This window comes from Rhinoderma darwinii (genome assembly GCF_050947455.1).
Source record: "Rhinoderma darwinii isolate aRhiDar2 chromosome 3 unlocalized genomic scaffold, aRhiDar2.hap1 SUPER_3_unloc_6, whole genome shotgun sequence".
NCBI lineage: Eukaryota > Metazoa > Chordata > Amphibia > Anura > Rhinodermatidae > Rhinoderma > Rhinoderma darwinii.
Window position 1 is genome coordinate 839,436 of NW_027461749.1, and position 25,885 is coordinate 865,320.

Here is a 25,885-nt window from a genome sequence, read left to right on the forward strand (position 1 = left end):
TAGTTTCTATTGGTGCCATTTTGGGCTCTATGAGACCTTTTCACCATTTTTTATTTCATTTTTTGTGGGATACGGTGACCAAAAAACAGCGATTCTGGCGGTTTAATTTATTTTATTTTTTACGGCGTTCACCCATAATGTAATATTTCTGACTTTTACGGACGTGGCGATACCGATTTTGTTTATTTTATTACTTTAGAGGAGAAATGTGGTTCTTTTGAACTTTTTTTTACACATTTTATTAGTCCCTTTAGGGGACTTGAACCAGCGATCGTCAATCCCTGGTACAATATACTGCAATATTAATATATGGCAGTATATTGTCGGGGGCAGGGCCTAACAGGAGATGGAGAAAAGCAGCCCTGGGGCCTTCATTAGACCCCTGGGCTGCCATGATAACCATTGGTACCTCAACCATCAATTTGGGGGGGGGGCGGGCGGGCGCGGGCGTCAGCGGCGATGATGAGCTGTCAGAGGGGGGTGCCCTTCTCTTTTTAATGTCTTCAATGCAGCGATCGTGATCGATCAAGGCATCTAAGAGGTTAAATGGCCAGGAACAGTGCGATCGCTGTTCCTGATCATTAGTCGGGTCAGCTGTAATACACAGCTGACACCCGCTTTATACGGAGCGTGCTCAGCATGAAAGCCCGCTCCAAACATCACCCCCCCCCCCCACCACCACAATAGTACGTCGTGGTGCGGATGGGGGTTAAAACTGGAGCGCGCTGTAACTTTGGTCTGTGGGACTGGGTCGGCGGCAGCCTCACACTTAGCCAGTAATGTTATGAAGAGAGCGCCACCTACTGGCCAGGATCTTAATGAGACATCGTTCCCCGCCAGGTGGAGTAATGCTGACAGTCGTCAATACCCTGGACCACATTGTGTATGAATGATGTCACCCGACCCCAGAGAAGAGCCGAAAAACACAAACACACTCCACCCACTACCCATAACATTCAGCTTCACAGCACGCTGGAAAATGAGACTCCCAGTGTTGAGCGTTACCTGCTGACATCTAGTGACAGATGTGAAAACTGCAATAATAACAGGCACTACTAAATAACATACGATTTGTACTCATTCTTTGTATCGTTTCCTTAAAGTGGAACTACACTCTTAAAAAAACGTTTGCCGTATCAATCGATGTTGGTCCAAGAGCTGAGACCCCCACCGATCGCCAAAACGAAGCGGCAGAAGAGCTCAGGTAAGCGTTGTGTCCCGATTCTTTTCTTATCGGCTTTCCCTGGAAAGCAAAGAGAGCGGTGTATGGACTCCGACTTTCTATTGAGCCCGTACAACGCTCCGAAACGGAGCGGCAAGCGGCGATCAGTGGGGTTCTCAGTACTCGGACCTCCGCCGATCGACGTCAAGTTTTTTTTAAAAGGTTAGTTACACTATAAAAATGTATCGGAACGATATCAGATGGAGACGAAATAATGCAGCAAAACCGTCCACCGAAACATGGCAGCCGCAGGCAGGACCCTTTACACTTCCCGTCCCCTCTACTGCCTGCCAGGTCATAGGTCGAATGTGGGGGGGAGGGGGGAGAGATTTTATGTCAAACAAATGGCAAGTCAAGTAAGTGACCCCCAAAGATCACGACAATTAACAAGTTTTATTTCATTTTATAATTCCCGATTCAGCGTCCAGACAGGAAAGAGTGGCGCAGTGGGTGTGGCCTGAGGCTTAATCAATTAACATATTGACCCCCCGAACAAATACTGCAGTCCAGTGGATAAAAAGAGGAGTCTTCTCCAGGGTCACCCCGCCTTCTCTTGGCTCCGCCCTTTGCGCCAAATGGACGGTTCCTGTCCGATCTTCACTGATCCATTAATGAACATTCAGCCCGAGGCGCTGCCCCAAACTACAATGTCCAGACCTCACGGGTAACACTGAACAACCATGCCCACCGCGCCCGTGTCACAGACCACACCCACCGCGTCCGTGTCACAGACCACACCCAGTAAATGCTTCAGATAAGACGACGAGCTGACGCTGAAACTGCAACCAAACCTGCAAAGAGAGAGAGAAAGTGTAAATGTAACACCCACTGACAACCGTACAGCCCTTAGTGTCATCCTGCAGGAGAAGGGGCAGGATCATAGCTCTCTTCTGTATATATCACCCTGCAGGAGGAGGGGCAGGATCATAGCTCTCTCTATACTGTGTATATATCACCCTGCAGGAGGAGGGGCAGGATCATAGCTCTCTTCTGTATATATCACCCTGCAGGAGGAGGGGCAGGATCATAGATCTCTTCTCTATATATCACCCTGCAGGAGGAGGAGCAGGATCATAGCTCTCGTCTATATATATCACCCTACAGGAGGAGGGGCAGGATCATAGCTCTCTTCTGTATATATATCACCCTGCAGGAGGAGGGGCAGGATCATAGCTCTCTTCTGTATATATCACCCTGCAGGAGGAGGGGCAGGATCATAGCTCTCGTCTATATATATCACCCTACAGGAGGAGGGGCAGGATCATAGCTCTCTTCTGTATATATCACCCTGCAGGGGGAGGGGCAGGATCATAGCTCTCTTCTGTATATATCACCCTGCAGGAAGAGGAGCAAGATCATAGCTCTCTCTATACTGTGTATATATCACCCTGCAGGAGGAGGGGCAGGATCATAGCTCTCTTCTATATATATCACCCTGCAGGAGGAGGGGCAGGATCATAGCTCTCTTCTGTATATATCACCCTGCAGGAGGAGGGGCAGGATCATAGCTCTCTTCTGTATATATCATCCTGCAGGAGGAGGGACAGGATCATAGATCTCTTCTGTATATATCACCCGGCAGGAGGAGGGGCAGGATCATAGCTCTCTTCTGTATATATCACCCTGCAGGAAGAGGAGCAAGATCATAGCTCTCTCTATACTGTGTATATATCACCCTGCAGGGGGAGGGGCAGGATCATAGCTCTCTTCTATATATATCACCCTGCAGGAGGAGGGGCAGGATCATAGCTCTCTTCTGTATATATATCACCCTGCAGGAGGAGGGGCAGGATCATAGCTCTCTTCTATATATATCACCCTGCAGGAGGAGGGGCAGGATCATAGCTCTCTTCTGTATATATCACCCTGCAGGAGGAGGGGCAGGATCATAGCTCTCTTCTACATGTATCACCCTGCAGGAGGAGGGGCAGGATCATAGCTCTCTTCTGTATATATCACCCTGCAGGAGGAGGGGCAGGATCATAGCTCTCTTCTGTATATATCACCCTGCAGGAGGAGGGGCAGGATCATAGCTCTCTTCTGTATATATCACCCTGCAGGAGGAGGGGCAGGATCATAGCTCTCTTCTGTATATATCACCCTGCAGGAGGAGGGGCGGGATCATAGCTCTCTTCTGTATATATCACCCTGCAGGAGGAGGGGCAGGATCATAGCTCTCTTCTATATATATATATATATATATATAACCCTGCAGGAGGAGGAGCAGGATCATAGCTCTCTTCTGTATGTATAACCCTGCAGGAGGAGGGGCAGGATCATAGCTCTCTTCTATATATATCACCCTGCAGGAGGAGGGGCAGGATCATAGCTCTCTTCTGTATATATCACCCTGCAGGAGGAGGGGCAGGATCATAGCTCTCTTATATATATATCACCCTGCAGGAGGAGGGGCAGGATCATAGCTCTCTTCTGTATATATATCACCCTGCAGGAGGCGCAGGATCATAGCTCTCTTCTGTATATATCACCCTGCAGGAGGAGGGGCAGGATCATAGCTCTCTTCTGTATATAGATCACCCTGCAGGAGGAGGAGCAGGATCATAGCTCTCTTCTCTATATATCACGCTGCAGGAGGAGGGGCAGGATCATAGCTCTCTTCTGTATATAACACCCTGCAGGGGGAGGGGCAGGATCATAGCTCTCTTCTATATATATCACCCTGCAGGAGGAGGGGCAGGATCATAGCTCTCTTCTGTATATATATCACCCTGCAGGAGGAGGGGCAGGATCATAGCTCTCTTCTGTATATATATCACCCTGCAGGAGGCGCAGGATCATAGCTCTCTTCTGTATATATCACCCTGCAGGAGGAGGGGCAGGATCATAGCTCTCTTCTGTATATAGATCACCCTGCAGGAGGAGGAGCAGGATCATAGCTCTCTTCTCTATATATCACGCTGCAGGAGGAGGGGCATGATCATAGCTCTCTTCTGTATATATCACCCTGCAGGAGGAGGAGCAGGATCATAGCTCTCTTCTGTATGTATCACCCTGCAGGAGGAGGGGCAGGATCATATTTCTCTTCTGTATGTATCACCCCGCAGGAGGAGGGGCAGGATCATAGCTCTCTTCTGTATATATCACCCTGCAGGAGGAGGGGCAGGATCATAGCTCTCTTCTGTATATATCACCCTGCAGGAGGAGGGGCAGGATCATAGATCTCTTCTATATATATCACCCTGCAGGAGGAGGGGCAGGATCATAGCTCTCTTCTGTATATATCACCCTGCAGGGGGAGGAGCAGGATCATAGCTCTCTTCTGTATATATCACCCTGCAGGAGGAGGGGCAGGATCATAGCTCTCTTCTGTATGTATCACCCTGCAGGAGGAGGGGCAGGATCATAGCTCTCTTCTGTATATATCACCCTGCAGGGGGAGGAGCAGGATCATAGATCTCTTCTGTATATATATCACCCTGCAGGAGGAGGGGCAGGATCATAGCTCTCTTCTGTATATATCATCCTGCAGGGGGAGGGGCAGGATCATAGCTCTCTTCTGTATGTATCACCCTGCAGGAGGAGCAGGATCATAGCTCTCTTCTATATATATATATCACCCTGCAGGGGGAGGAGCAGGATCATAGCTCTCTTCTGTATATATATCACCCTGCAGGAGGAGGGGCAGGATCATAGCTCTCTTCTGTATATATATCACCCTGCAGGAGGAGGAGCAGGATCATAGCTCTCTTCTATATATATATATATCACCCTGCAGGGGGAGGAGCAGGATCATAGCTCTCTTCTGTATATATATCACCCTGCAGGGGGAGGAGCAGGATCATAGCTCTCTTCTGTATATATCACCCTGCAGGAGGAGGAGCAGGATCATAGCTCTCTTCTGTATATATCACCCTGCAGGAGGAGGAGCAGGATCATAGCTCTCTTCTATATATATCACCCTGCAGGAGGAGGGGCAGGATCAAAGCTCTCTATATATATATCACCCTGCAGGGGGAGGGGCAGGATCATAGCTCTCTTCTATATATATATCACCCTGCAGGAGGAGGAGCAGGATCATAGCTCTCTTCTGTATATATCACCCTGCAGGAGGAGGGGCAGGATCATAGCTCTCTTCTGTATATATCACCTTGCAGGAGGAGGGGCAGGATCATAGCTCTCTTCTGTATATATCACCCTGCAGGAGGAGGGGCAGGATCATAGCTCTCTTCTATATATATCACCCTGCAGGAGGAGGGGAAGGATCATAGCTCTCTTCTGTATATATCTCCCTGCAGGAGGAGGGGCAGGATCATAGCTCTCTTCTGTATATATCACCCTGCAGGAGGAGGGGCAGGATCATAGCTCTCTTCTATATATATCACCCTGCAGGAGGAGGGGCAGGATCATAGCTCTCTTCTGTATATATCACCCTGCAGGGGGAGGGGCAGGATCATAGCTCTCTTCTGTATACATCACCCTGCAGGAGGAGGGGCAGGATCATAGCTCTCTTCTGTATATATCACCCTGCAGGAGGAGGTGCAGGATCATAGCTCTCTTCTGTATATATCACCCTGCAGGAGGAGGGGCAGGATCATAGCTCTCTTCTGTATATATCACCCTGCAGGAGGAGGGGCAGGATCATAGCTCTCTTCTGTATATATCACCCTGCGGGGGGAGGGACCTACCTGTGACAGTTGTTCCGTCTCCCCGGTCACCTCGCCCCGTGCTTTCAGATTGGCGTTCAGGAGATGCATCAGTTCGGCGGCTTCCTGCAGACCCTGACAATTCAGAGCAGTTATGGATTATCGTGTGCCGCACAGTAGGGTCATGTGTTGTACTATACAGTAGCATTATTGCAGCAGTATATTCTACAGCACAGTAGGGTGGTATGTAGTGCAGCAGTATATTCTCTAGTACAGTAGAGTGGCATGAATTGCAGCAGTATATTCTATAGTACAGTACGGTGGCATGTAGTGCAGCAGCAAATTCAATACTGCAGTAGGGTGATGTGTAGTGCCTCAGTATATTCTAGTGTAAAAGAAGGAAACATGCAGCAGTATATTCTATAGTACAGTAGAGTGGCATGCAGTGCAGCAGTATATTCCATAGCACAGTAGGGTGGTATGTAGTGCAGCAGTATATTCTATAGTACAGTAGAGTGGCATGCAGTGCAGCTGTATATTATATAGTACAGTTGGGTGGTATGCAGTGCAGCAGTATATTATATAGTACAGTAGAGTGGCATGCAGTGCAGCTGTATATTATATAGTACAGTTGGGTGGTATGCAGTGCAGCAGTATATTATATAGTACAGTAGAGTGGCATGCAGTGCAGCTGTATATTATATAGTACAGTTGGGTGGTATGTAGTGCAGCAATATATTCTATAGTACAGCAGAGTGGCATGCAGTGCAGCAGTATATTCTATAATACAGTAGGGTGGTATACAGTGCCGCAGTATATTCTGTAGTACAGTTGGGTGGTATGTAGTGCAGCAGTATATGCTATAGTACAGTAGAGTGGCATGTAGTGCAGCAGTATATTCTATAGTACAGTAGGGTGGTATACAGTGCAGCAGTATATGATATCGTACAGTAGGGTGGCATGTAGTGCAGCAGTATATTCTATAGTACAGTAGGGTGGTATGTAGTGCAGAGGTATATTCTATAGTACAGTACAGTAGAGTGGCATGCAGTGCAGCAGTATATGCTATAGTACAGTAGAGTGGCATGCAGTGCAGCGGTATATTCTATAGTACAGTAGGGTGGCATGCAGTGCAGCGGTATATTCTATAGTACAGTAGGGTGGCATGCAGTGCAGCAGTATATTATATAGTACAGTTGGGTGGCATGTAGTGCAGCGGTATATGCTATAGTACAGTAGAGTGGCATGCAGTGCAGCAGTATATTATATAGTACAGTAGGGTGGTATGTAGTACAGCAGTATGTTATATAGTACAGTAGAGTGGCATGCAGTGCAGCAGTATATTCTATAGTACAGTAGGGTGGCATGTAGTGCAGCAGTATATGCTATAGTACAGTAGGGTGGTATGTAGTGCAGCAGTATATTCTATAGTACAGTTGGGTGGTATGCAGTGCAGCAGTATATTCTATAGTACAGTAGGGTGGTATGTAGTGCAGCAGTATATTCTATAGTACAGTAGGGTGGTATGTAGTGCAGCAGTATATTCTATAGTACAGTAGAGTGGCATGCAGTGCAGCAGTATATTCTATAGTACAGTAGGGTGGCATGTAGTGCAGCAGTATATTCTATAGTACAGTAGGGTGGTATGTAGTGCAGCAGTATATACTATAGTACAGTAGGGTGGCATGCAGTGCAGCAGTATATGATATCGTACAGTAGGGTGGCATGTAGTGCAGCAGTATATTCTATAGTACAGTAGGGTGGTATGTAGTGCAGCAGTATATACTATAGTACAGTAGGGTGGCATGCAGTGCAGCAGTATATGCTATAGTACAGTAGAGTGGTATGCAGTGCAGCAGTATATTCTATAGTACAGTAGGGTGGTATGTAGTGCAGAGGTATATTCTATAGTACAGTAGAGTGGCATGCAGTGCAGCAGTATATGCTATAGTACAGTAGAGTGGCATGCAGTGCAGCAGTATATGCTATAGTACAGTAGAGTGGTATGCAGTGCAGCAGTATATTCTATAGTACAGTAGGGTGGTATGTAGTGCAGCAGTATATTCTATAGTACAGTAGAGTGGTATGCAGTGCAGCAGTATATGCTATAGTACAGTAGAGTGGTATGCAGTGCAGCAGTATATTCTATAGTACAGTAGGGTGGTATGTAGTGCAGAGGTATATTCTATAGTACAGTAGAGTGGCATGCAGTGCAGCAGTATATGCTATAGTACAGTAGAGTGGCATGCAGTGCAGCAGTATATGCTATAGTACAGTAGAGTGGTATGCAGTGCAGCAGTATATTCTATAGTACAGTAGGGTGGTATACAGTTCAGCAGTATATTCTATAGTACAGTAGGGTGGCATGCAGTGCAGCAGTATATTATATAGTACAGTAGGGTGGTATGTAGTACAGCAGTATATTATATAGTACAGTAGGGTGGCATGTAGTGCAGCAGTATATTATATAGTACAGTAGGGTGGTATGCAGTGCAGCAGTATATTCTATAGTACAGTTGGGTGGTATGTAGTACAGCAGTATATTATATAGTACAGTAGGGTGGCATGTAGTGCAGCAGTATATTCTATAGTACAGTTGGGTGGTATGTAGTGCAGAGGTATATTATATAGTACAGTAGAGTGGTATGTAGTGCAGAGGTATATTCTATAGTATAGTTGGGTGGTATGTAGTGCAGAGGTATATTATATAGTACAGTAGGGTGGCATGCAGTGCAGCAGTATAGTCTATAGTACAGTTGGGTGGCATGTAGTACTGCTGTGTACTTTCTAGCACTGTGGGGTGAGGTTAGTGCAGCAGCACGCTGTATAGTACAGTAGGGTGGGATGTAGTGCAGCAGCATAAATCCATCCAGTCACGTCAATCACCTCCCGGATCTTGTCCACGTGTGACTCCCGCTGTTTCTCAAACTCGGAGCGCTCCATCATTCCCGCCAAACTACAGATCCCGGCATCCAGCGCGCCACGTCACGTGGTTTCATGCGCAAGAGCGGCGAGGATCCAAGCGCTGATGTACAGGGTTCCCGGCATCTTTGTTACCACAGCGCTGTACTGTCCTGCCATCTAGCGGCCGGTACAGGGTAGTGCTGCCAGCATTGTATTATCATCTAAACTCATTCCATCTAGCGGCCAACAGAGAGTACTGCAGTCTCCATAGTATTACCTCAGCTAAGCTCTCCTGTCATCTAGCGGCCGGTAGTGAATACTGCATTAAATATCTATAACTGATGGTTGTCCCCTGCTCCATCTATTACTACTGACCACCAGCCTGTATATCATGTGAGAAGTTGTCACAGCCCCGCCCCCTGTACTGACATCACTGATATATAATATAATGACATTGTGATCAGACATGAGATCTACACATCTTATATACAGTAACCGCTATTCATCTATTACTACTGACAACCAGCCTGTATATCATGTGTGAGAGGTTGTCACAGCCCCGCCCCCTGTTACTGACATCACTGATATATAATATAATTATATTGTGATCAGACATGAGATCCACACATTTTATATACAGTCACAGCTATTCATCTATTACTACTGACAACCAGCCTGTATATCATGTGTGAGAGGTTGTCACAGTCCCGCCCCCTGTTACTGACATCACTGATATATAATATAATTACATAGTGATCAGACATGAGATCCATACATCTTATATACAGTGACAGCTATTCATCTATTACTCCTGACAACCAGCCTGTATATCATGTGAGAGGTTGTCACAGCCACGCCCCCTGTTACTGACATCACTGATATATAATATAATTACACTGTGATCAGACATGAGATCCACACATCTTATATACAGTCACAGCTATTCATCTATTACTACTGACAACCAGCCTGTATATCATGTGTGAGAGGTTGTCACAGCCCCGCCCCCTGTTACTGACATCACTGATATATAATATAATTACACTGTGATCAGACATGAGATCCACAAATCTTATATAGTCACAGCTATTCATCTATCACTACTGACAACCAGCCTGTATACCATGTGTGAGAGGTTGTCACAGCCCCGCCCGCTGTTACTGACATCACTGATATATAATATAATTACATTGTGATCAGACATGAGATCCACACATCTTATATACAGTAACAGCTATTCATCTATTACTACTGACAACCAGCCTGTATATCATGTGTGAGAGGTTGTCACAGCCCCGCCCCCTCTTACTGATATCACTGATATATAATATAATTACATGTGATCAGGGGGCACCAGCTATTACTGCTGATAATCATCTTCTGTGTTTGAAATCAGGAAATTGGACTTTATAAATATTTTTATTCATTATAAAAAGAACACTGTACAAAATATCCCCTCCCCCGCACCCATCCCCCTTCTTGTTTGGCGCTCACTGCTAGGACGCCCATTCTCCCAGCCTGTGGAACATGTCAAAAACGGTGTTAGGCGGCCGGGACCGCGGCTGGAGGGTGAGGGGCGGCAGTCCCTCTGCTTTGAGGTACGGTGTCTCAGTGTATCTTTCACAGGCGTCTGAGAACGCGAAGATATCAGGTCCCTCTATTTGTGGAGCCTGTGGAGGGAGATAGAAAATAAGGGAAGATAAAGTAATGTGATCGACAACACCGATCTATACAAACATGACATCACAGAAGACCAATCTATACATAGCCAGAACATGACATCACAGGAGACCGATCTATACACAGCCAACACATGACATCACAGGAGAGATCTATACACAGCCAACACATGACATCACAGGAGACAGATCTATACACAGCCAACACATGACATCACAGGAGAGATCTATACACAGCCAACACATGATATCACAGGAGACAGATCTATACACAGCCAGCACATGACATCACAGGAGACAGATCTATACACAGCCAACACATGACATCACAGGAGACAGACCTATACACAGCAAAGGCATGACATCACAGGAGAGATCTATACACAGCCAACGCATGATATCACAGGAGACAGATCTATACACAGCCAGCACATGACATCACAGGAGACAGATCTATACACAGCCAACACATGACATCACAGGAGACCGATCTATACACAGCCAACACATGACATCACAGGAGACAGACCTATACACAGCCAAGGCATGACATCACAGGAGAGATCTATACACAGCCAACGCATGATATCACAGGAGGCAGATCTATACACAGCCAAGACATGACATCAGAGGAGGCAGATCTATACACAGCCAAGAAATGACATCACAGGAGGCAGATCTATACACAGCCAAGACATGACATCAGAGGAGGCAGATCTATACACAGCCAACACATGACATCACAGGAGACAGATCTATACACAGCCAACACATGATATCACAGGAGGCAGATCTATACACAGCCAACACATGACATCACAGGAGAGATCTATACACAGCCAACACATGACATCACAGGAGACCGATCTATACACAGCCAACACATGACATCACAGGAGGCAGATCTATACACAGCCAACACATGACATCACAGGAGACAGATCTATACAAACATGACATCACAGGAGACAGATCTATACACAGCCAAGACATGACATCACAGGAGACAGATCTATACACAGCCAAGACATGACATCACAGGAGACAGATCTATACACAGCCAAGACATAACATTACAGGAGACAGATCTATACACAGCCAAGACATGACATCACAGGAGACAGATCTATACACAGCCTAGACATGACATCACAGGAGAGATCTATACACAGCCAACACATGACAGCACAGGAGACAGATCTATACAAACATGACATCACAGTAGACAGATCTATACACAGCCAAGACATGACATCACAGGAGACAGATCTATACACAGCCAAGACATGACATCACAGGAGACAGATCTATACACAGCCAAGACATGACATCACAGGAGACAGATCTATACACATCCCACACATGACATCACAGGAGACAGATCTATACACAGCCAAGACATGACATCACAGGAGACAGATCTATACACAGCCAACACATGACATCACAGGAGGCAGATCTATACACAGCCAAGACATGACATCACAGGAGACAGATCTATACACAGCCAAGACATGACATCACAGGAGACAGATCTATACACAGCCAAGACATGACATCGCAGGAGACAGATCTATACACAGCCAACACATGACATCGCAGGAGACAGATCTATACACAGCCAAGACATGACATCACAGGAGATATATATACACAGCCAACACATGACATCACAGGAGACAGATCTATACAAACATGACATCACAGGAGACAGATCTATACACAGCCAAGACATGACATCACAGGAGACAGATCTATACACAGCCAAGACATGACATCACAGGAGACAGATCTATACACAGCCAAGACATGACATCACAGGAGATATATATACACAGCCAACACATGACATCACAGGAGACAGATCTATACAAACATGACATCACAGGAGACAGATCTATACACAGCCAAGACATGACATCACAGGAGACAGATCTATACACAGCCAAGACATGACATCACAGGAGACAGATCTATACACAGCCAAGACATAACATTACAGGAGACAGATCTATACACAGCCAAGACATGACATCACAGTAGACAGATCTATACACAGCCAAGACATGACATCACAGGAGACAGATCTATACACAGCCAAGACATGACATCACAGGAGACAGATCTATACACAGCCAAGACATGACATCACAGGAGACAGATCTATACACAGCCCACACATGACATCACAGGAGACAGATCTATACACAGCCAAGACATGACATCACAGGAGACAGATCTATACACAGCCAACACATGACATCACAGGAGACCGATCTATACACATCCCACACATGACATCACAGGAGGCAGATCTATACACAGCCAACACATGACATTACAGGAGGCAGATCTATACACAGCCAAGACATGACATCACAGGAGACAGATCTATACACATCCCACACATGACATCACAGGAGGCAGATCTATACACGTCCAACACATGACATTACAGGAGGCAGATCTATACACAGCCAAGACATGACATCCCAGGAGACAGATCTATACACATCCCACACATAACATCACAGGAGACAGATCTATACACAGCCAACACATGACATCACAGGAGACAGATCTATACACAACCAACACATGACATTACAGGAGGCATATCTATACACAGCCAAGACATGACATCAGAGGAGGCAGATCTATACACAGCCAAGACATGACATGAGAGGAGGCAGATCTATACACAGCCAAGACATGACATCACAGGAGGCACATCTATACACAGCCAAGACATGACATCACAGGAGACAGATCTATACACAGCCAACACATGACATCAGAGGAGGCAGATCTATACACAGCCAAGACATGACATCAGAGGAGGCAGATCTATACACAGCCAAGACATGACATCAGAGGAGGCAGATCTATACACAGCCAAGACATGACATCAGAGGAGGCAGATCTATACACAGCCAACACATGACATCACAGGAGACAGATCTATACACAGCCAACACATGAAATCAGAGGAGGCAGATCTATACACAGCCAAGACATGACATCACAGCCAAGACATGACATCACAGGAGACAGATCTATACACAGCCAACACATGACATCACAGGAGACAGATCTATACACAGCCAACACATGACATCACAGGAGACAGATCTATACACAGCCAACACATGACATCACAGGAGACAGATCTATACACAGCCAAGAAATGACATCACAGGAGACAGATCTATACAAACATGACATCACAGGAGACAGATCTATACACAGCCAAGACATGACATCACAGGAGACAGATCTATACACAGCCAAGACATCACATCACAGGAGACAGATCTATACACAGCCAAGACATAACATTACAGGAGACAGATCTATACACAGCCAAGACATGACATCACAGGAGACAGATCTATACACAGCCAAGACATGACATCACAGGAGAGATCTATACACAGCCAACACATGACATCACAGGAGACAGATCTATACAAATATGACATCACAGGAGACAGATCTATACACATCCCACACATGACATCACAGGAGACAGATCTATACACAGCCAAGACATGACATCACAGGAGACAGATCTATACACAGCCAACACATGACATCACAGGAGACAGATCTATACACATCCCACACATGACATCACAGGAGACAGATCTATACACAGCCAACACATGACATCACAGGAGACCGATCTATACACAGCCAACACATGACATCACAGGAGGCAGATCTATACACAGCCAACACATGACATTACAGGAGGCAGATCTATACACAGCCAAGACATGACATCAGAGGAGGCAGATCTATACACAGCCAAGACATGACATCACAGGAGACAGATCTATACACATCCCACACATGACATCACAGGAGACAGATCTATACACAGCCAAGACATCACAGGAGACAGATCTATACACAGCCAAGACATGACATCACAGGAGACAGATCTATACACATCCCACACATGACATCACAGGAGACAGATCTATACACAGCCAAGACATGACATCACAGGAGACAGATCTATACACAGCCAACACATGACATCACAGGAGACAGATCTATACACAGCCAACACATGACATCACAGCCAACACATGACATCACAGGAGAGATCAATACACAGCCAAGACATGACATCAGAGGAGGCAGATCTATACACAGCCAAGACATGACATCAGAGGAGGCAGATCTATACACAGCCAAGACATGACATCAGAGGAGGCAGATCTATACACAGCCAAGACATGACATCACAGCCAAGACATGACATCACAGGAGACAGATCTATACACAGCCAACACATGACATCACAGGAGACAGATCTATACACAGCCAACACATGACATCACAGGAGACAGATCTATACACAGCCAACACATGACATCACAGGAGACAGATCTATACACAGCCAAGACATGACATCACAGGAGACAGATCTATACACAGCCAACACATGACATCACAGGAGACAGATCTATACACAGCCAAAACATGATATCACAGGAGGCAGATCTATACACAGCCAACACATGACATCACAGGAGACAGATCTATACACAGCCAACACATGACATCACAGGAGGCAGATCTATACACAGCCAAGAAATGACATCACAGGAGGCAGATCTATACACAGCCAACACATGACAACACAGGAGACAGACCTATGCACAGCCAACACATGACATCACAGGAGACCGATCTATACACAGCCAACACATGACATCACAGGAGACAGATCTATACACAGCCAACACATGACATCACAGGAGACCGATCTATACACAGCCAACACATGACATCACAGGAGACAGATCTATACACAGCCAACACATGACATCACAGGAGACAGATCTATACACAGCCAAGAAATGACATCACAGGAGACAGATCTATACACAGCCAACACATGACATCACAGGAGACAGATCTATACACAGCCAACACATGACATCACAGGAGAGATCTATACACAGCCAACACATGACATCACAGGAGACAGATCTATACACAGCCAGCACATGACATCACAGGAGAGATCTATACACAGCCAAGACATGACATCACAGGAGACAGATATATACACAGCCAAGACATGACATCACAGGAGGCAGATCTATACACAGCCAAGACATGACATCAGAGGAGGCAGATCTATACACAGCCAACACATGACATCGCAGGAGACAGATCTATACACAGCCAACACATGACATCACAGGAGACAGATCTATACACAGCCAAGACATGACATCACAGGAGACAGATCTACACACATCCCACACATGACATCACAGGAGACAGATCTATATATACACAGCCAAGACATGACATCACAGGAGACAGACCTATACACAGCCAAGACATGACATCACAGGAGGCAGATCTATACACAGCCAAGACATGACATCAGAGGAGGCAGATCTATACACAGCCAAGACATGACATCACAGGAGACAGATCTATACACAGCCAAGACATAACATTACAGGAGACAGATCTATACACAGCCAAGACATGACATCACAGGAGACAGATCTATACACAGCCAAGACATGACATCACAGGAGAGATCTATACACAGCCAACACATGACATCACAGGAGACAGATCTATACAAACATGACATCACAGGAGACAGATCTATACAAACATGACATCACAGGAGACAGATCTATACACAGCCAACACATGACACTGCAGGAGACAGTTCTATACACAGCCAAGACATGATATCACAGCCAAGACATGACATCACAGGAGGCAGATCTATACACAGCCAACACATGACATCACAGGAGACAGATCTATACACAGCCAACACATGACATCAGAGGAGGCAGATCTATACACAGCCAACACATGACATCACAGGAGACAGATCTATACACAGCCAACACATGATATCACAGGAGGCAGATCTATACACAGCCAACACATGACATCACAGGAGGCAGATCTATACACAGCCAACACATGACATAACAGGAGGCAGATCTATACACATCCAAGACATGACATCACAGGAGACAGATCTATACACAGCCAACACATGACATCACAGGAGGCAGATCTATACACAGCCAAGAAATGACATCACAGGAGGCAGATCTATACACAGCCAACACATGACATCACAGGAGACAGATCTATACACAGCCAACACATGACATCACAGGAGACAGACCTATACACAGCCAACACATGACATCACAGGAGACAGATCTATACACAGCCAACACATGACATCACAGGAGGCAGATCTATACACAGCCCACACATGACATCACAGGAGACAGATCTATACACAGCCAAGACATGACATCACAGGAGGCAGATCTATACACAGCCAAGACATGACATCACAGGAGACAGATCTATACACAGCCAAGACATGACATCACAGGAGACAGATCTATACACATCCCACACATGACATCACAGGAGACAGATCTATACACAGCCAAGACATGACATCACAGGAGACAGATCTATACACAGCCAACACATGACATCGCAGGAGACAGATCTATACACAGCCAACACATGACATCACAGGAGACAGATCTATACACAGCCAAGACATGACATCACAGGAGACAGATCTATACACATCCCACACATGACATCACAGGAGACAGATCTATACACAGCCAACACATGACATCACAGTAGACAGATCTATACAAACATCACAGGAGACAGATCTATACACAGCCAATACATGACATCACAGGAGACAGATCTATACACAGCCAAGACATGACATCACAGGAGACAGATCTATACACATCCCACACATGACATCACAGGAGACAGATCTATACACAGCCAACACATGACATCACAGGAGACAGATCTATACAAACATCACAGGAGACAGATCTATACACAGCCAATACATGACATCACAGGAGACAGATCTATACACAGCCAAGACATGACATCACAGGAGACAGATCTATACACAGCCAAGACATGACATCACAGGAGACAGATCTATACACATCCCACACATGACATCACAGGAGACTGATCTATACACAGCCAAGACATCACAGGAGACAGATCTATACACAGCCAAGACATGACATCACAGGAGACAGATCTATACACATCCCACACATGACATCACAGGAGAGATCTATACACAGCCAAGACATGACATCACAGCCAACACATGACATCACAGGAGACAGATCTATACACAGCCAACACATGACATCACGGGAGAGATCTATACACAGCCAAGACATGACATCACAGGAGACAGATCTATACACAGCCAAGACATGACATCACAGGAGACAGATCTATACACAGCCAACACATGACATCACAGGAGACAGATCTATACACAGCCAACACATGACATCACAGGAGAGATCTATACACAGCCAAGACATGACATCACAGCCAACACATGACATCACAGGAGACAGATCTATACACAGCCAACACATGACATCACGGGAGAGATCTATACACAGCCAAGACATGACATCACAGGAGACAGATCTATACACAGCCAACACATGACATCACAGGAGAGATCTATACACAGCCAAGACATGACATCACAGGAGACAGATCTATACACAGCCAAGACATGACATCACAGGAGACAGATCTATACACAGCCAAGACATAACATTACAGGAGACAGATCTATACACAGCCAAGACATGACATCACAGGAGACAGATCTATACACAGCCAAGACATGACATCACAGGAGAGATCTATACACAGCCAACACATGACAGCACAGGAGACAGATCTATACAAACATGACATCACAGTAGACAGATCTATACACAGCCAAGACATGACATCACAGGAGACAGATCTATACACAGCCAAGACATGACATCACAGGAGACAGATCTATACACAGCCAAGACATGACATCACAGGAGACAGATCTATACACATCCCACACATGACATCACAGGAGACAGATCTATACACAGCCAAGACATGACATCACAGGAGACAGATCTATACACAGCCAACACATGACATCACAGGAGGCAGATCTATACACAGCCAAGACATGACATCACAGGAGACAGATCTATACACAGCCAAGACATGACATCACAGGAGACAGATCTATACACAGCCAAGACATGACATCGCAGAAGACAGATCTATACACAGCCAACACATGACATCGCAGGAGACAGATCTATACACAGCCAAGACATGACATCACAGGAGATATATATACACAGCCAACACATGACATCACAGGAGACAGATCTATACAAACATGACATCACAGGAGACAGATCTATACACAGCCAAGACATGACATCACAGGAGACAGATTTATACACAGCCAAGACATGACATCACAGGAGACAGATCTATACACAGCCAAGACATGACATCACAGGAGATATATATACACAGCCAACACATGACATCACAGGAGACAGATCTATACAAACATGACATCACAGGAGACAGATCTATACACAGCCAAGACATGACATCACAGGAGACAGATCTATACACAGCCAAGACATGACATCACAGGAGACAGATCTATACACAGCCAAGACATAACATTACAGGAGATAGATCTATACACAGCCAAGACATGACATCACAGTAGACAGATCTATACACAGCCAAGACATGACATCACAGGAGACAGATCTATACACAGCCAAGACATGACATCACAGGAGACAGATCTATACACAGCCAAGACATGACATCACAGGAGACAGATCTATACACATCCCACACATGACATCACAGGAGACAGATCTATACACAGCCAAGACATGACATCACAGGAGACAGATCTATACACAGCCAACACATGACATCACAGGAGACCGATCTATACACATCCCACACATGACATCACAGGAGACAGATCTATACACAGCCAACACATGACATCACAGGAGACCGATCTATACACAGCCAACACATGACATCACAGGAGGCAGATCTATACACAGCCAACACATGACATTACAGGAGGCAGATCTATACACAGCCAAGACATGACATCACAGGAGACAGATCTATACACGTCCAACACATGACATTACAGGAGGCAGATCTATACACAGCCAAGACATGACATCACAGGAGACAGATCTATACACATCCCACACATGACATCACAGGAGACAGATCTATACACAGCCAACACATGACATCACAGGAGACAGATCTATACACAACCAACACATGACATTACAGGAGGCATATCTATACACAGCCAAGACATGACATCAGAGGAGGCAGATCTATACACAGCCAAGACATGACATGAGAGGAGGCAGATCTATACACAGCCAAGACATGACATCACAGGAGGCACATCTATACACAGCCAAGACATGACATCACAGGAGACAGATCTATACACAGCCAACACATGACATCACAGGAGACAGATCTATACACAGCCAACACATGACATCACAGGAGAGATCAATACACAGCCAAGACATGACATCAGAGGAGGCAGATCTATACACAGCCAAGACATGACATCAGAGGAGGCAGATCTATACACAGCCAAGACATGACATCAGAGGAGGCAGATCTATACACAGCCAAGACATGACATCACAGCCAAGACATGACATCACAGGAGGCAGATCTATACACAGCCAACACATGACATCACAGGAGACAGATCTATACACAGCCAACACATGAAATCAGAGGAGGCAGATCTATACACAGCCAAGACATGACATCACAGCCAAGACATGACATCACAGGAGACAGATCTATACACAGCCAACACATGACATCACAGGAGACAGATCTATACACAGCCAACACATGACATCACAGGAGACAGATCTATACACAGCCAACACATGACATCACAGGAGACAGATCTATACACAGCCAAGAAATGACATCACAGGAGACAGATCTATACACAGCCAACACATGACATCACAGGAGGCAGATCTATACACAGCCAAGAAATGACATCACAGGAGACAGATCTATACAAACATGACATCACAGGAGACAGATCTATACACAGCCAAGACATGACATCACAGGAGACAGATCTATACACAGCCAAGACATCACATCACAGGAGACAGATCTATACACAGCCAAGACATAACATTACAGGAGACAGATCTATACACAGCCAAGACATGACATCACAGGAGACAGATCAATACACAGCCAAGACATGACATCACAGGAGAGATCTATACACAGCCAACACATGACATCACAGGAGACAGATCTATACAAATATGACATCACAGGAGACAGATCTATACACAGCCAAGACATGACATCACAGGAGACAGATCTATACACAGCCAAGACATGACATCACAGGAGACAGATCTATACACAGCCAAGACATGACATCGCAGGAGACAGATCTATACACATCCCACACATGACATCACAGGAGACAGATCTATACACAGCCAAGACATGACATCACAGGAGACAGATCTATACACATCCCACACATGACATCACAGGAGACAGATCTATACACAGCCAACACATGACATCACAGGAGACCGATCTATACACAGCCAACACATGACATCACAGGAGGCAGATCTATACACAGCCAACACATGACATTACAGGAGGCAGATCTATACACAGCCAAGACATGACATCAGAGGAGGCAGATCTATACACAGCCAAGACATGACATCACAGGAGACAGATCTATACACATCCCACACATGACATCACAGGAGACAGATCTATACACAGCCAAGACATCACAGGAGACAGATCTATACACAGCCAAGACATGACATCACAGGAGACAGATCTATACACATCCCACACATGACATCACAGGAGACAGATCTATACACAGCCAAGACATGACATCACAGGAGACAGATCTATACACAGCCAACACATGACATCACAGGAGACAGATCTATACACAGCCAACACATGACATCACAGCCAACACATGACATCACAGGAGAGATCAATACACAGCCAAGACATGACATCAGAGGAGGCAGATCTATACACAGCCAAGACATGACATCAGAGGAGGCAGATCTATACACAGCCAAGACATGACATCAGAGGAGGCAGATCTATACACAGCCAAGACATGACATCACAGCCAAGACATGACATCACAGGAGACAGATCTATACACAGCCAACACATGACATCACAGGAGACAGATCTATACACAGCCAACACATGACATCACAGGAGACAGATCTATACACAGCCAACACATGACATCACAGGAGACAGATCTATACACAGCCAAGACATGACATCACAGGAGACAGATCTATACACAGCCAACACATGACATCACAGGAGACAGATCTATACACAGCCAAAACATGATATCACAGGAGGCAGATCTATACACAGCCAACACATGACATCACAGGAGACAGATCTATACACAGCCAACACATGACATCACAGGAGGCAGATCTATACACAGCCAAGAAATGACATCACAGGAGGCAGATCTATACACAGCCAACACATGACAACACAGGAGACAGACCTATACACAGCCAACACATGACATCACAGGAGACCGATCTATACACAGCCAACACATGACATCACAGGAGACAGATCTATACACAGCCAACACATGACATCACAGGAGACCGATCTATACACAGCCAACACATGACATCACAGGAGACAGATCTATACACAGCCAACACATGACATCACAGGAGACAGATCTATACACAGCCAAGAAATGACATCACAGGAGACAGATCTATACACAGCCAACACATGACATCACAGGAGACAGATCTATACACAGCCAACACATGACATCACAGGAGAGATCTATACACAGCCAACACATGACATCACAGGAGACAGATCTATACACAGCCAGCACATGACATCACAGGAGAGATCTATACACAGCCAAGACATGACATCACAGGAGACAGATATATACACAGCCAAGACATGACATCACAGGAGGCAGATCTATACACAGCCAAGACATGACATCAGAGGAGGCAGATCTATACACAGCCAACACATGACATCGCAGGAGACAGATCTATACACAGCCAACACATGACATCACAGGAGACAGATCTATACACAGCCAAGACATGACATCACAGGAGACAGATCTACACACATCCCACACATGACATCACAGGAGACAGATCTATATATACACAGCCAAGACATGACATCACAGGAGACAGACCTATACACAGCCAAGACATGACATCACAGGAGACAGATCTATACACAGCCAACACATGACATCACAGGAGACAGATCTATACACAGCCAACACATGACATCACAGGAGGCAGATCTATACACAGCCAACACATGACATTACAGGAGGCAGATCTATACACAGCCAAGACATGACATCAGAGGAGGCAGACCTATACACAGCCAAGAAATGACATCACAGGAGACAGATCTATACACAGCCAACACATGACATCACAGGAGACAGATCTATACACAGCCAGCACATGACATCACAGGAGAGATCTATACACAGCCAAGCCATGACATCACAGGAGACAGATCTATACACAGCTAAGACATAACATCACAGGAGACAGATCTATACACAGCCAACACATGACATCACAGGAGAGATCTATACACAGCCAACACATGACATCACAGGAGACAGATCTATACACAGCCAAGACATGACATCACAGGAGACAGATCTATACACAGCCAAGACATGACATCACAGGAGACAGATCTATACACATCCCACACATGACATTACAGGAGACAGATCTATACACAGCCAAGACATGACATCACAGGAGACAGATCTATACACAGCCAAGACATGACATCACAGGAGAGATCTATACACAGCCAACACAGGACATCACAGGAGACAGATCTATACAAACATGACATCACAGGAGACAGATCTATACACAGCCAACACATGACACTGCAGGAGACAGTTCTATACACAGCCAAGACATGATATCACAGCCAAGACATGACATCACAGGAGGCAGATCTATACACAGCCAACACATGACATCACAGGAGACAGATCTATACACAGCCAACACATGACATCAGAGGAGGCAGATCTATACACAGCCAACACATGACATCACAGGAGACAGATCTATACACAGCCAACACATGATATCACAGGAGGCAGATCTATACACAGCCAACACATGACATCACAGGAGGCAGATCTATACACAGCCAACACATGACATAACAGGAGGCAGATCTATACACATCCAAGACATGACATCACAGGAGACAGATCTATACACAGCCAACACATGACATCACAGGAGGCAGATCTATACACAGCCAAGAAATGACATCACAGGAGGCAGATCTATACACAGCCAACACATGACATCACAGGAGACAGATCTATACACAGCCAACACATGACATCACAGGAGACAGACCTATACACAGCCAACACATGACATCACAGGAGACAGATCTATACACAGCCAACACATGACATCACAGGAGACAGATCTATACACAGCCAACACATGACATCACAGGAGGCAGATCTATACACAGCCCACACATGACATCACAGGAGACAGATCTATACACAGCCAAGACATGACATCACAGGAGGCAGATCTATACACAGCCAAGACATGACATCACAGGAGACAGATCTATACACAGCCAAGACATGACATCACAGGAGACAGATCTATACACATCCCACACATGACATCACAGGAGACAGATCTATACACAGCCAAGACATGACATCACAGGAGACAGATCTATACACAGCCAACACATGACATCGCAGGAGACAGATCTATACACAGCCAACACATGACATCACAGGAGACAGATCTATACACAGCCAACACATGACATCACAGGAGACAGATCTATACACATCCCACACATGACATCACAGGAGACAGATCTATACACAGCCAACACATGACATCACAGTAGACAGATCTATACAAACATGACATCACAGGAGACAGATCTATACACAGCCAAGACATGACATCACAGGAGACAGATCTATACACAGCCAAGACATGACATCACAGGAGACAGATCTATACACAGCCAAGACATGACATCACAGGAGAGATCTATACACAGCCAACACATGACATCACAGGAGACAGATCTATACAAACATCACAGGAGACAGATCTATACACAGCCAATACATGACATCACAGGAGACAGATCTATACACAGCCAAGACATGACATCACAGGAGACAGATCTATACACAGCCAAGACATGACATCACAGGAGACAGATCTATACACATCCCACACATGACATCACAGGAGACTGATCTATACACAGCCAAGACATCACAGGAGACAGATCTATACACAGCCAAGACATGACATCACAGGAGACAGATCTATACACATCCCACACATGACATCACAGGAGAGATCTATACACAGCCAAGACATGACATCACAGCCAACACATGACATCACAGGAGACAGATCTATACACAGCCAACACATGACATCACGGGAGAGATCTATACACAGCCAAGACATGACATCACAGGAGACAGATCTATACACAGCCAAGACATGACATCACAGGAGACAGATCTATACACAGCCAACACATGACATCACAGGAGACAGATCTATACACAGCCAACACATGACATCACAGGAGAGATCTATACACAGCCAAGACATGACATCACAGCCAACACATGACATCACAGGAGACAGATCTATACACAGCCAACACATGACATCACGGGAGAGATCTATACACAGCCAAGACATGACATCACAGGAGACAGATCTATACACAGCCAAGACATGACATCACAGGAGACAGATCTATACACAGCCAACACATGACATCACAGGAGAGATCTATACACAGCCAAGACATGACATCACAGGAGACAGATCTATACACAGCCAGCACATGACATCACAGGAGACAGATCTATACACAGCCAACACATGACATCACAGGAGACAGATCTATACACAACCAACACATGATATCACAGGAGAGATCTATACACAGCCAACACATGATATCACAGGAGACAGATCTATACACAGCCAACACATGACATCACAGGAGACAGATCTATACACAGCCAACACATGACATCACAGGAGACAGATCTATACACAGCCAACACATGACATCAGAGGAGGCAGATCTATACACAGCCAACACATGACATCACAGGAGACAGATATATACACAGCCAAAACATGATATCACAGGAGGCAGATCTATACACAGCCAACACATGACATCACAGGAGACAGATCTATACACAGCCAACACATGATATCACAGGAGGCAGATCTATACACAGCCAACACATGACATCACAGGAGGCAGATCTATACACATCCAAGACATGACATCACAGGAGACAGATCTATACACAGCCAACACATGACATCACAGCCAACACATGACATCACAGGAGAGATCAATAC

At 45.5% G+C, this 25,885-nt stretch overlaps 1 protein-coding gene and 1 long non-coding RNA gene across 3 annotated transcripts in view; both read right to left on the reverse strand.

Annotated features, from left to right (window-relative positions):
- Nucleotides 1-1,596: 1,596 nt before the first annotated feature.
- LOC142683550 (uncharacterized) lies at nt 1,597-8,799 on the reverse strand. Its single transcript, XR_012853968.1, has 3 exons — nt 8,713-8,799; nt 5,869-5,961; nt 1,597-2,013 (listed from the first exon to the last, which is right to left on the reverse strand). It is a non-coding gene; the product is annotated as an uncharacterized LOC142683550 (long non-coding RNA).
- A 1,359-nt stretch (nt 8,800-10,158) lies between these two features.
- PPP1R35 (protein phosphatase 1 regulatory subunit 35) overlaps nt 10,159-25,885 on the reverse strand; it is a 71,529-nt gene continuing 55,802 nt past the window's right edge. For both annotated transcript variants that reach the window (XM_075847413.1, XM_075847412.1), the window contains exon 5: nt 10,159-10,400. In XM_075847413.1, coding sequence (XP_075703528.1) covers nt 10,227-10,400 — 174 coding nt within the window. In that variant the 3' untranslated portion in view covers nt 10,159-10,226. The remainder of the gene's footprint in view (nt 10,401-25,885) is intronic.